The sequence below is a fragment of the Mesoplodon mirus genome (assembly GCF_964341445.2).
Source record: "Mesoplodon mirus genome assembly, chromosome: 19".
In the NCBI taxonomy this organism is placed as follows: Eukaryota; Metazoa; Chordata; class Mammalia; order Artiodactyla; family Ziphiidae; genus Mesoplodon; species Mesoplodon mirus.
In genome coordinates this window covers 33942245-33957028 of record NC_138995.1, presented here as the reverse complement: position 1 = coordinate 33957028, position 14784 = coordinate 33942245, and the positions used below count along the sequence as shown (strand labels likewise).

General features: G+C 41.1%; 1 protein-coding gene across 3 annotated transcripts in view; it reads right to left on the bottom strand.

Moving 5' to 3' along the window:
- Positions 1-219: 219 nt before the first annotated feature.
- BRD7 (bromodomain containing 7) overlaps positions 220-14784 on the bottom strand; it is a 39093-nt gene continuing 24528 nt past the window's right edge. Inside the window, exons 7-17 of one of the 3 annotated variants that reach the window (XM_082607021.1) lie at positions 13500-13684; positions 12377-12500; positions 11411-11486; positions 8821-8928; positions 7938-8073; positions 5694-5805; positions 4061-4117; positions 1683-1797; positions 1241-1384; positions 886-1029; positions 220-579 (exon numbers count right to left, since the gene is read on the bottom strand). In XM_082607021.1, coding sequence (XP_082463147.1) covers positions 524-579; positions 886-1029; positions 1241-1384; positions 1683-1797; positions 4061-4117; positions 5694-5805; positions 7938-8073; positions 8821-8928; positions 11411-11486; positions 12377-12500; positions 13500-13684 — 1257 coding nt within the window. In that variant the 3' untranslated portion in view covers positions 220-523. The remainder of the gene's footprint in view (positions 580-885; positions 1030-1240; positions 1385-1682; positions 1798-4060; positions 4118-5693; positions 5806-7937; positions 8074-8820; positions 8929-11410; positions 11487-12376; positions 12501-13499; positions 13685-14784) is intronic. The other 2 variants (XM_082607022.1, XM_082607023.1) reach the window with 2 other exon arrangements.

Below are 14784 nucleotides of genomic sequence, written 5' to 3'. Positions count from 1 at the left end.
AGCACTCTCACTGCTCTGCAAGAACTTTGCCCAGGTCCACTCCCACCCACTTTCTGCTCAGTATGGCAACAGGTCAAAATCATTCATTCCTCACAAGGCCACTGTTTGAATAAATCATCAAGGTGAAATCTGGTAAGTCAGGAACCGTTTGGTTATAATTTCCTTAATGAGAAGTATGGCAAATGTGGAAAAATGAGGGATTTCAGTTATTTGGGGAACTTCTTTTAATGGATGGTCATAAAAAGGCTGTTTTATTTTTTGAGCTTTTCTGTATCATTTCATCCTCAGATTTAGCCCCAGGGAAAGGTGAAAGGGTACTTAGCTGATATGCACAATACAGCTCACAGTCCCAGGCTCAGCTTTATTACCTAACAGCAGTCCAATCTCTGGAACATTAAAATTAATTGTTCCAAAGTTTAATTAAAAACACAATTTACAAATATTTAATATCTTCTGAAAAAGCATTTCCAAGTTAAGAATGAAAAAAATATATACATAACATATAATCAAATACCAGTTAGCTTCAAATCTCATCAGGTCCACACTCAGTAACATCAGCCTTTTTAGGTTCTTCAAAATCTGGAAGAAAAAAACCCGCTTCATTCAGTACTTTTTTCCTTTTAATTAAAAAAGGTATGTGAAGGTAAAAGAGTGTTGACAGCCCTTCTTTACTATGTTCAAGGTTAAAAACTAGGTGCATCACTGTGGCTTTTTTTGGCAAATGTGTGAAATCTTTATTCCTTAGACAAGATGGAAAGAAAACTAAATAGTTTATATGTTAACAGCAGAGACAAAACCTTTCGGATGTTACTTGGAGGGGGAAGACCAATGTTTACTTTTACTCACACTTAGCCCTCCACTCTCCCGGAGACACAGGGCACGTACCTTCTGTTAAATCTACAAAGTTGTTTTCAACCACCAGGGAGGGGATGGAAATCCCCATTGCTTTTCGGACTCCATACATGCTTACAATATCACCCGGAGTTACTTGCTGTGCAAGTTCTTTAAGGTTATTGGTCACTTGTTCAGCTGGAAAGAAAAATCAACATAAAGACAGTTCAAGGTACTGAAATGTGGTTCCTTTAGATAACTTAAAAAAAAAAAAAAAGCCCAATAAATATATAAGTGGAAACAAATAAACTGTCCATGGTATTCACTTCAGTGTTACTTTATCGTGGTATCACTACTCAGAAAATTTCCCTTTAAGCACCCTTATTCTCCTACCAGAGGTACAACATACCAAGATGCATTTCTCTGTATGAGGGACCCAAGAGACAGATCATGTTGGGAGGGGGTCTGGTGCTCAAACGCTCATTCTGGGCTTCCTGGAGCTCTCTGAGCAGTTTGGTGGTCTCATCAAGTTTCCTCTGGAACACTTCAGCTTCTGTGTGGTAAGAAAAATAACTTACTAAGGACAACATGGACATACTTGTATTTGATCTTATGCAATACATTGAGTACTATGCTCTGGGGTTTTGCTATTTATTGGTTAGTCTCTCCTCAAAAGAGTCATCCCCCTCAAATGAAATCAACACCACAGACACGCTTTACTGTGCCAGTGAAGCATGGCCAGTCAAGATGTTCCTGTAGTGCATGGCTATGTTCCTCTGTGTTACTGTGACATTCCATCTTGACTGCCTGTGTCGTGACGTACTTCCTTCAAGCCCTCTGGAGACACTTACCTTCCGAGTCAAAGACTTCAGCCGGGGCTCCAACGTTCGCTACCGCTTTCAGTGCTGTAAGCCTGTCTTGATTAGTGGAGTCCAAGTGCCCTGTTGGTTCGATTTCTGTAATCTGCTTCAAGAAAAAAGGTTAGTTGAGCTTGCTAAGCCCTGACAGTGCTAGAATGAGAAACTAAGAAGATGGCTTGTGTTTGTAAGCCAACCTATTTCACCTATTTAGAGTTATAATTCTGATGCCTATAAAAACCTTTAAAATGCCATTCCCCAATCCTGGCAAAAGTGTCCATAAATCACACTTCTTGGTAATGGAATGGTGTGTCTTACACAATCGGCATCACTTGTTTCATCGCCACTCTAAAGATAAAAGCCTCGTTACTCCTGACACTGTGAAGCGCTTTTGGTGACTGTGACAAGGCTGCAGTTTCTGAGGTTCACAGGCGGTGTTTCAGTCTATACACGTGCACTCCCCTGTGGTAGATCTTGAACATAAGATACTTCCTGGGTCTCCTCCAGGACCCAAAGCCAGGCTGTAGTATTGCATGGGAGAAACAAAATCCTAAAAAGGTGTGGAGTTTTATTTTTGGAATCACAAGACTTGGAGTTTTCCATAATCCCAACACTGCTTTTTAGGAACAGATCAATCCTGACGATGAGTAAACAAAAGTTAATGGTTCCTTTTTTTTTTTTTTTTTTGCGGTACGCGGGCTTCTCACTGCTGTGGCCTCTCCCGTTGCGGAGCACAGGCTCCGGATGCGCAGGCTTAGCAGCCATGGCTCACGGGCCCAGCAGCTCCGCGGCATGTGGGATCTTCCCAGACTGGGGCATGAACCCGTGTCCCCTGCATCGGCAGACGGACTCTCAACCACTGCGCCACCAGGGAAGCCCAATGGTTCCTTTTATACTTTGGTACTGCACTCTGAGCTCGGACAGTCTGAACCTCCTATTTTTCTACCGACATACGGGCTAAAAGTGTGTGGCGGAGAAAACCGTATCAGTACATATTGACACTTATGGTTTGCCATTTTGGCTGGGCCCTTACAGCTCTATTCAATAAACTTCTTACCCAGCTTTCTTTCCCATTCTGAAGTTTTCTTTCATTCTTGCCCGCTCACCAAGTACATGACCTTGCTTGGCTCCTCCTTCTTGGAAAATGACATGATTTGTCAGTACCATCTACACTACCATCTACATTTGCATCTGTCTTTACTTGATCTCACATCATCAAATTTTCTTTCCCTTCAAAGAGCTTACGTCTCTCTGATCTTCAATTTTTCAATTCTTCAATTTTTCTTCAGTTTTCCTCCAGTCATTTAACTCACGGTACCTTTATCTTGTCCCCACCATTTTATTGAAATTACTCTGATTAAGGTTACAAATGACACCTGCTGGTCTCCTCTTACTGGGCTTCTGTGCAGCAACTGACATTGCTGGACTCTTTCCTGCATCAGTCTTCCATGGTTTTCCAACCTTAACTACTGGTCTCTCCAAGGTTCTGTTCTTTGGCCTTTTCCCAGCCTATGTGTTCTGCCTGGACAATCTCAGTCACCTAATACCTACAATAATTCTACTTTGACACCAATGACTTCCAGATCCACACCTCCACTGATGTCTCAAATCACACTCACCAGCCCTGAAACCAAGTGAAATTTCTTTCCCTGCCAAAGGTGTGCTCCTTTTCCTGTATGTCCAATATGAGCTAACAATACTGATATCTACCTCGTGCAGGTCCTGTCAATTTTAGTTCTACTGTATTTCTCTTTATTGTACATCTTCATTCTCTTCCATTGTATTGTTATCTAAGTCCTATAGGTTTACACTGGTCCCCTCCCTCCAGCCCCTTTCGCCTCCACATTTGATCACAGCAGGCTGACTTCTAAAGTAAACTCTCCACTTCTTAAGCACTGCGTATAGGACCCGTCCTCCTCTCTCCAGGTGCCCTGAGGTCACTCACCTTCCGGGTGCTCTGCACACGTGCCTTGCCTGCTCGGATCTATTCAGGTCATTACACGTGAAGTTCTACCCACATCACACACCTGGCTCTGTGCTGCGGGAGCCCTGTTCATCCCCCTAGACCCAGTTCATCCGGAAGTCCCTCTGCGAGGATCTCCTCAGCTGTCCAAAGCAGCTGGTTCCCCCAACCTGCGTTCCCACAACATGTACATTTACTCTGTACGGTGATTGGCTTTGGCTCCCTTGTTTACGTGCGTGCTTATCTACTGCACTCGCTGCTACTACATTCCCCACAGGCAAAAAAAGTTCTTTGATCTCAGGAGACACTCAATAAATATTTTTCTTTTAAGATAAAAGCTTTATCATTTAGGCTTTTTAGCTTATTTGCCATTTAAATATTTCTTATAAAGAGTAAAACATATAATCACCTCCATTTCTTTTGCTGTGTCAAGTATCCTAGTTTGGCCTTCATCTTCAGGAGATGACTATAAGGATAAAGAAAAACACTTTATTAAAAGATATATAAAAAGGCAAATATCAAGGAAAACAGAAAAACATCAAGAGTTTCACGGCAAGATAAAAGGAATAAGAATATGGATTATCAAAATACAATTTTTTAAACCAAAAATGAATTAGATATAATTACTAGCATTTTGAGAGTATTTTGTGAGTTCAGAGTACATATTACCGGTGACTTTAAGACTGATAGTTCTATGACCAATCAAGAAGCAACATACATGTTTAAGAGGATACTTGGTAAATAGCATACAAGGACCTAAATAAATGGAGTCTTATTTTCAGCAATAGGTGGTTGAAATCTCTGACAAAGAGAAGACAGGAGTACTCCAGGGTGTATTCTGCATGAAAAGAGGCAATACTTGCAGACAGCAGAGAATGTAAAATATTCAAATGCTACAGAGAACGTGAAAACTTCCCATAATCCTAGTCTTCAGAGATACTGTGTATATAAATAATACATGTATCATGCACAAAAATCAATCATGATCTGTTATCTTTTCTTGAAAGGTATACTGTGATTTATTTAACTGATTCCCAATTTTAAAAAATTATTAACACTGTATCGCTTATATATAACTTCTATCTTAATTTGCTAGTATAAATTCTAAGAGGAGCTGCTGGATCAAAGGGCAGAGGAACTTTAAATTTGAAATATATTGCCATATCAACAAAATGAAAGACATGCAATTTTAGTTCAAGACTTTTAATTAATTCAGGTTAACTGCTGGGAAGGGTACAGTGAACATATTTTTGAATTGATGTAAAGCTGAGTATTTTTAGGTCATGTGAAGAAAGCACTTTATGTGCTAAGATATGACTGTACAGCAGTTCTCACTGAACTTCAGGTGCTGACTCAGCTTTGCTGACAGGTCACCCAAGGACCAGCAGCCACAGGTACAGCGAGGGCAGAGGACAAGGCAACTACAGTCACAGCCACCAGGAAGAGTTAGGACCCCCAGGAGATACAGGGTTCCTCTAACTATGGTGACAAGGACATGCAGGAGACCAACTCTCCTCAACACTGACTTTCTGGTTTTAATCTTTGAGCCAAGTCTCTGAATTATCCCAGATTATGAACTATGTCCAACTGAACTGGAGCTAGTTTACAAGTGTTAATAAAATACAGCAATGAGGAAGCTTTTTACTTTTTTACTTGAGGCCCCACCACTGTATTACTATATAATAAGGAAAAGGACATTCCCTATCATCTTAGTCAACTTAATGTCAAACCAGTGAGCAAGACTTCCTTTTTTTGTTAGGGTACATAACACGAGCTGACTTCTGAGTTATAACCCCCATTTTTGATTCCTACATTTCCAAGATGAGGAGATAATGACAATCATCTGGCCCTCACAGATCCTGGTAGCCGAGTTACTTGTTTCCGTTCATTGTCCTCCACCCATGATCTCCACCCGGGCTGGGCTGTCTTTTCAGCGGAATGGAGTTCAGCTGTCACACTGGTTAATCCCATGGTTTCATAACACTGATGACTAACACCTGAGGGCCAATGATAACTCACTGTTTCTTTAGCAGCATTCTTACCATCTCCAACTCCTGCAGGGTTCTAGAATGTCCTCCTTTTGTTAAAACATCCAGTAAACTATCTGCCATAACATATGGATAATCTTGGCATGTGGCCAAAAACTCATGGATGCTGAAAGAGAGTGTGTTGGGAAAGTCACTTGCATACAATTCATCTCCACTGGCGTAATCTTCCTATCATAGCCAACTGTTTCATTAGACGCCCTTAATTTATACCCCATGATGTGAAACTTTCCATCTAGACACAACACTGTATTTACATATTTACCAGTGATCAAGTTATCATCATGAAAGAATTAAACAATACCAAGAACACCATGAAAAGGAAATGCTCCTGGGGAAAACTTCAAAGAAAAACAAGACCTCAGTGATGGAGGGGATCAGGGCTCAGTCTGTGGAATTCTTTGCTTCTTCTCTTCACTTCTTCCCTAAGGTGATCGTATTCACCTCGGGACTCTCACATATACTAAAAGACTCTAAAAGTCACACTTCCAGTTTGGACCACACTCTTTGGACAGCTCCATTTGGAGGTCTAATAGGCTCAAAATGTCCAAACTTGAGTCGCTGGATCTTCCTCCCGAAGTAGTCCTTCTCAACTCTTCCCCTTCTCAGTAAACAGCAATGTCACCCTTTTAGGCCTGGTCTACAACCCTGGAGTCCTCCTTGACTGTGCTCTCTCACACCCCACTTCAGTGAGTCAAGAACTCCTACTGGCTGACTACTGACCCCTTCTCGGCACCTCAGCCACCACTCCCGCGGCCCAGGTCTCCTCTGGATTATGACAGCAGTTCCTCTGCTTCTTCCCTTGCCGCCTGCAATCTGTCTTCCACAGAGCGGCCATAGTGACCCTTTTAAAATTACAAGCCAGCCTTGGTCACTACTCTGCTCAAGAGCCACCAATAGTTTCCCATCTCACTCAGAATAAAACGCCAAGTCCTCACAAAGATCTACTCCCACCAGTTATTTCCCCTACTCTCCTGTCCCTTACTGCTCTTATTGGTCTCTAAATGTGTCAGGCAGGTTCCTACCTCAGGGCGTTCGCACAGCTATTCCACTGGCTGGAACGTTCTTCTTTCAGATGGCAGCAACGTTTGCTTCTTCACTGCCTTCAGTTTTGCTCAATGTTCACTTAGCAAAGCCTTCCTTGACTACCCTATTTAAAACAGCGCCCCTCTCCCAATCCTAGCACTCTCGATCTTCCTTTACTTCTTTACTTTTCTTCAAAACACCTGTTACCACCTAACAGGAGGGCATGGGTCTTTGTCAGCACTGTTTCCCAGGGGAATCCCCAGTATCTAGAAGAATGCCTGGAAAATAAGGCACCTGCAATGCCTGTATGTGGAATGCATGGATGAATAATCCAGAAAGAATTTATTCAAGCTGGTGAGAAGAGGTCTAAAGGATATACAAATGGCTTGATCTTAAACCACAGTCACTGACTAAGGACCCCTGCCTTATAAAAACACTGCCACCACTACCACCATACATATATAAAAGTGAACAATCCCCCGTTTGTCAGAACACCAGGAGACTGGTTAATCTATTGGGTTAAATTCTTACATATAACGAAAGTTAACAAAGTGCCAGGGCCATGGAGGAATAACCCAAGCTCAGTGTCCCACCCCAAGTCAGAATCCCAGTAAATCAGGACATTTCATTATGTTGATGGGATGCAAAGTACCCAACATCCTAAATAAGAACACAAAATCATCTTCCCACAGAAACAATTAATAAGGGATAGTTGAGTGTAACTGCAATGGTCTACTGGTATGTGATGGGTCAAACAGGCTTGGATGTGGGTTGCCTTAGGAATCGAATCATGTCCTACCTCTTATCTTGGGGAAAATGGGTTGTGGCTTCCCAAACTGATCAAATTTGGAACTCACTGACACACAAAACTGTTACAGTAAAGCAGGTGGCACGTCAACATTTTGAAGCAACAAGCTCCTGAATTTTAGTAAGTGGAGGTACACAGCATTTTAAAAAAGATATTTTTCTAAGAATTAAAATACTAAAGATGCCAACATCAGAAAATATTAGGGAGATACATTCTTTCTTTAAAATATATAGTCTCTATTAAAGAACGATGATAACTAAGGGTCTATTTAATTACTGTCAATTAAAAGAATTACTGAACACATTTTCTACCATTTGAATAACTCGAAGTCTATCGGTAGATCACTTATGTATATCAGTATTTTAGGACAATGTAGCAAACAGAATACTGATGAACTGGTGACTCACCTGAAATCACTCGGGAGGTCAGAGTCTTCCCCATAGGTTGAATAGATTAAATCAGAATCATCCTTGCTGATATTTGCAAATGTGGAGTCATAATGTGGTGCATAAGAACTGTAGGGTCCATAATTCAAGTATAACACTGTTGATAAAAACACACACACACACACACACACAAAACCACAATACCATTCTTTAACTTGTATGTCAATCTATTTTTTTGTTTATTAAAGATTATTCCCTTCTAACTTTGCTACTTCATTGACTGGCATACAAATCTAGGGTAAACATTTTCTCCAAAACATGTATTTGTGAAGTCACAACTCAGGTGAATCTTTGCTCACAAAGGGGAGAGGAAAAAAAAAGAAATAACAAAACTCATTTTGAATACTAATACTGATTTTTCAGGGGCTTCCCTGGTGGCACAGTGGTTAAGAATCCACCTGCCAATGCAGGGGACATGGGTTTGAGCCCTGGTCCGGGAAGATCTCACATGCTGCGGAGCAACTAAGCCCGTGTGCCAGAACTACTGAGCCTGTGCTCTAGAGTCTGCAAGCCACAACTACTGAGCCCACATGCCACAACTACTGAAGCCCGCGCGCCTAGAGCCCGTGCTCCGCAACAAGAGAAGCCACCGCAATGAGAAGCCCACGCACCACAACAAAGAGTAGCCCCCGCTCGCTACAACTAGAGAAAGCCCACGCACAGCAACAAAGACCCAACGCAGCCAAAAATAAATAAATATAGAAAAAAATACTGATTTTTCAGTTTCTTCTTAATAAAATAGCTAATTAATGTTGCAAAAATACCATAAAGAGAGTGCTTCTTTTCCCCAGCTCCTTGAGAAAGAGAGAAGAGAAAAAACTTGACTACCATGTGGGAGCCTTACCTGGAGTTACCTTGTTCCTTTTATCTTCTTTGAACCCCTGCAAAGTATTCACTCCAGACTGAAGTCTTCCAGTTGTCATTCCCAGTCTCACAGGGCAGTAGCCTGGTTCTAAAACATAAGAGTGAGCACGGTGGAGGCAGCTCATGTGGCAGTGATCCAGATGGTGCTCTCACTCAGCGTCTGTGCGCACACTGCTTCATGCCATCCACGTGACTCTGAGCAGCCCTTGCTCTACCCATTTTTAACATAAGAAAATCTGAGCTTAGAAAGGCAGGAATGTATGCGGGACCAAAATCTGGTCCTTTTCATTATACTCTACTGCATCCTGGAATTCTTTATAATCATGTTGCACTTCACTTTAAAAAACATGTTTAAAGTTTTTTAAACATGAACTTAAAAAAATTTTTTCTTTTGGCCGCACCCTGCAGCATGTGGGATCTTAGTTCCCCCACCAGGGATCAAACCTGCGCCCCTTACATTGGGAGCGTGTAGTCTTAACCACTGGACAGCCAGGGAAGTCCTGAAGGTCAGATCTTTTAATGTTAAGATGATGGAAGTAAACCAGTAGAAAAGGTCAAGTAAAAGACTAAGGGAAAATACATGATTAAAGACAAGAACTCATAATATATTCAGGATAAGTTAATCTGAATTAATCTGAGGCAGATTTGCACTGCAGGGAAGAATAGCCTTTGAAGATGTGATGTCTGTAAACCAGGAACGAACCCCTGTAATGATGCTAGCAATCTGTGATACAAGCATAAGAACTGAGAAGGATGGTATCAGGAGAAAACGCGGTCTCTAACGAAATCCAACAGAAAGGACATCTTCTCTTGAAGAAGAGGTAAGATGCTTTTTGTAGCATGACCGCCCTGGAAGAGAGTCTACTGCCACGTGATCAGTGTGATAAAATAACAGCACTTGTGAGAAACTTCAAACGCCTAAATCAGATCTTCTGGAATTGGGCGTCCCAACTGGTACTAGTGCCACCAACCAGGAGGATGGAGCCGAGACAGGGGCATCTTCTGCCTTAAACCAGTACTGGCCTCCTGGGGGAGCTGCTGTGTGAGGAGTCAGGTCAGCGCTGGCCACAGTGGATAATGCCTACAGAAGTAGGAAATCCAGAAAACCAGACCAAGAGCAGAGACCAGACCCCAGGTACAAAGAAAGGGGCAGATCTTAAGGTGTGACCTAAATCAACTTAGTTGCATCAACAAATTTTCATCACGGCTATACTAGAGAGAGCAATGCCCTCAATCCTGTGGCATTTTCTTTTTTATTTTTCTCCCCTGTGGCATTTTCTTTGACCCAAGACCCTAAAAAATTCTTATGAAAAGTTCATATAAAAGTAAAAAATGAGTTTTGTTTTGAAAACATAGCACCAGTTCCCTTTCTTCTAAGTAAAGGAGGCTATTAATGTTCTCCTTCAGCGTTTCAAGAGTGGAATGCAATGCTCAAAGAGAACATTGACAGGCTTGCATCAAATGCATCAAGCTCTTCTCTGCTTCAAGGTGTTTTTTTTCACCTGTTATTCCCCAATCCCTTCCTCACCATTTCGGGATCAACCTGAACATCTCTGAAGGAAGCCCTCTCTGACCCCCAGACACTAGGTAGATATATCCTGTTACTACGCTGCTGCTCTGTTCTCTGATGTACTGATTCGTGGTGGACAAGTTGCCATCTCTCTACATGATTCTTTTTGTTTGTGTCCTCCTTTCCCCACTCCACAGAACGTAAGAGGGACTTACTTGTCTCTTCCTGTTTTGCTCCCTTTTTACACCTAGCTCCACCTCAAGCTCCTAAGACAGTGTCTTGCTCATGGCAAACAATACATAATGGAGACTATTTCCTGAAGTGCAGGAATTTTGTCATTATTCATTTTTGTATCTCCAATTAACTCTCTCCTAATGGTAGTATGAAAACAGATATTTATAAAATATTCTCATGCTTATCACATGATTTCTCCCCCTCAGATGAACGACATAAATTTCCCATTCTTACATCAAGGTTTAAAATATTCCCTACACTATTTCCATTAAAATATCATTTGAGAAAATATAAGTATGACTTGAGTTTCTAAAACAGTGATTCCCAACCTTTATAAACTTTCTATCAACCACAGTGAAAGGTATGTCATTAACTATATATTATTCCATTCCCATTAAGGTATTACATGGCATATATATTCATTTTATTCCCTGAAATTAAAAAGTCAAGTTAAATTTATTATGCCATAGTCTGAGGGTTTTGAGATACTTCAAGAAATAACTGAGCCTTTATACGAGAGTCTCTTAAAACCAGGGCTAGAAATGACTGCCTAATATTTTGGCTTTGTTAATGGTGGGTATGATATTCCAGGCACTTTATATTTTAAAGAAAACTTGATCTGTAGTACTTATTTGGGATGAAATAAAGTTAGGCTAGCTGTTAGCATGAAGTACACGATGCCTAGCCAAGTTCTTTATGGATGATGATACAGTTAGGTTTATCAATATGCAGACTTGTTGCTTTAAAATGTTAACCCAGGTTACCGCTCTTTGCCAAATTAGCATCAAGTTCAAAGTTCATGCACAGTCTAATTCTGTGAACTTACCTCCTACAACAGGATCCACAGGATGGAGAAGTCCCAATGTTGTTGTTCCATCTGGTTTTCTCCTTTCAAATTCACACTGCAACGACCCAAAGTATTCAAATGGCATGAACAGTTTTATATACCATATGTACATATGCTGCTCATCAGAAAACCTTACCTTAGTTTAGTCAAACTAATATTACAGGTAGCGATCATCATTATACTCAGATATCAACTTTCACACCTGTCTCCATGCACACAGGTGTTGATGGGTTAAAGAAATGAAGGTTAGAGAAATCTCAGAATTTTGAAGAGCTGTGTGGGTCCTTAAGGTCACCGAGTTCTGTTCACTCTATTAAAAAAGGATACTGGGGCCTCCCTGGTGGCGCAGTGGTTGAGAGTCCGCCTGCCGATGCAGGGGATGCGGGTTCGTGCCCCGGTCTGGGAGGATCCCATATGCCGCGGAGCGGCTGGGCCCGTGAGCCATGGCCGCTGAGCCTGCGCGTCCGGAGCCTGTGCTCCGCAACGGGAGAGGCCACAACAGTGAGAGGCCCGCGTACGGAAAAAAAAAAAAAAAAAAAAAAAAAAAAAGGATACTGAAAGGCCAGGGAAGGGGAGTGACTTGCTCAAAGTCACGTATTAATTCATTTGGTTTTAGAACCAACGTGCTATACAATATGGCTTGAGAAGACCAGTACATAAATGTTTTCTTTGTAAGCTCTAAGTCTGTGGTTCATTTTCCAACTTTAGAACACATTAACATCACTTAAAAAAAAACAAACAAACCCAAATCCCTTTATCCAGTAACAGAGGATAATACTATGTACTTTACAAATCCAAGTATATTATTACTTTTTCTTTTTGTGAGTGTTCTCCTTAAGAACTCTATGGCAGATATGGATTAGAAGTACACAAACAACTTAAAAACTGAAAGTGTCAGACAACCCGAATCAGTAGGTAATGAAAAGAAAGGAAAAGCTTGGTCACCTGACTATTAACAAGCCGCCTGGTCAGCTTTCCTCCAGATTCCTTAACAATGCGGTCAATCTGCTCCTGCTCTCTTTCTACGTTATTGCTTTTAAATTTATCTTCAAGTACATCTTTGTCTTTCCTGAAAACACACATTAGTACTAAGTAAAAAAAAAAAAAAGATAAGATGAAAACATTAAAATGTAATTCCAAATATGAATACAACTAAAGCGGAGAAACTTGCGCTACTGACACCAATGAAAGCTTTGTTCCTTAATGACCTGGTAGGGGCCCTAATAACACACCAACAGTAAGGCAAACCAAGTAGTTGGTTAGTTCCCTCCCTTTTTGTGTCCAGTGTTACTTGCTTTAAACTTTTTTCGTAGAAGATTCACAGGAATGAAAGTCCACCTCAAATACGTTTTAAAAGGGGAGGGGCGCACAATTTGTTTCAAGTCCAATTTTTAAAATTTAAGTAAACGTACATTTAAAATGTATAAATCTTAGAAATGTAACAAAAACTTGTCACAAGTTTACTTTCTTTGCGTTATGACAGCGGAAATCGCACACTGCTAACTAAACCCTTCTCCCAGAGTTGACAGCGAGGTGCTGGGCATCCGAGTAGGCAGTGGTGTGAGCGGGACACACATGACTGCATCCGGCCGTGCCAGCTGCTGCCCGGTAGGACCAGTGGCCCATTACTGCTCCTACCAGCTGACACCGCGTGGAAAACATGCACACATCTCAGTGACAGCCCATCTGTTTAGAAGGTAGCCTTAACTGTGCTTAGGCTTAAGTATGGTCTCAACTCCTTTGTGGAATGAAATAATGAATACACACTTTTTTCTTGAACAAATAGTTCTATTAAAATAAACTCACAGACAATATGAGTCTCTAAAGGTAATTTACTGGTTTTCAAACTACTTTCATACAGAATAGACATTCAGAACTATTTTCTGAACTGTGTTTGGACAATTCCATATCATGCTTTGCATGAGAAGAGGGGTATCAAATCATCAAAATGGACTTTCAGGACAAAACCCAACCAACCATGGACCCAAGGCAGGCCCCCAATCAGTATTTTCTCCCAATACTGGTGTGCAAAAGACAGCTTAACCTTAATATTCCAAAGATTCTTTACTTTTTATTTTCCTTATTGGGACTCTTGAAGCCTCGTGCCTCAGTGTCTCCAGAGTCTTCCCTCTCTCTTGGCCAGCAGCCGCTGTCCTCCCCACTCTGCGAGGTGTCTGTTCTATCTTTCTGCTTTCGACTTTTTTGCAAGTCTGCCATGAAGTCTATGCTCTGCTTCAGGCTCTGAATTCTCTCCTAAAAATATTCAAGAATATTTTTACTGAATGTTTGTCATTCATTTTGAAAGTAATGCATTTTTTCCCCCACAAGAGTTTGCACGTATCCTGTTATTAACTAGGGAAGAAAAACAATTAAATGTAATCATACCAACAGAGTAGAATATTTAGGAACCAGGACAATAAAGTCTATTCCTTCAATGCAGATAATTTCCAACGTAAGAGAATGCTTTATAACTTTGCTGCATCATCAGAAAGTTCACAGAAGAGAAAGTGTGAATAAATACTGAGTATTCTTTGCAGTACTAAATTTAAAAAGTAAAATTTAGGGCTTCCCTGGTGGTGCAGTGGTTGGGAGTCTGCCTGCCGATGCAGGGGACATGGGTTCGAGCCCTGGTCTGGGAAGATCCCGCGTGCCGCGGAGCAGCTAGCCCCGTGAGCCACAATTACTGAGCCTGCGCGTCTGGAGCCTGTGCTCCGCAACAAGAGAGGCCGCGATAATGAGAGGCCTGCGCACCGCGATGAGGATTGGCCCCCACTTGCCGCAACTAGAGAAAGCCCTCGCACAGAAACGAAGACCCAACAAAGCCATAAATAAATAAATAAAATTAAAAAAAATAGGAAAAAGAAATCTGAATGAAGTATGGTCTAAAAAAAAAATAAAATAAAAAGTAAAATTTAGTTTAATAGGATGTTAAAGTTTTATATTTAACAGAATGGTTTTATCTTCTGAAATTTAAGAATCATCAGGTATTTAAAACCTAGAGCATGTGAACATGTGAAGATCCCTTACATTCTGGTATCCTGGGATGATCAATGATGATGCTGGCATTTTTCTCTGTGTGAAAACATGCCTGAAGGAGAATAAAAAGGCTGCTAGCACAGTTTCTTTTTCAGAGTGCATAATGTTCTAACCAAAGAAGTATTGTTTCTGTTTTGTGAAACGTGCTGAATTTTCCACTGCATTGATATGCTGTGAAATTTTCATGGTGGTTAAGGACTTGAGGTTTCTGGACAAATGTTAAAGAGGAAGATTTGTTCCCAGTGACTATTCTGCCTTTTATTTCTGAATGTTGTCACTGGATAAAATATGGACTGCAGTCTCCTCAAGCTGCACAG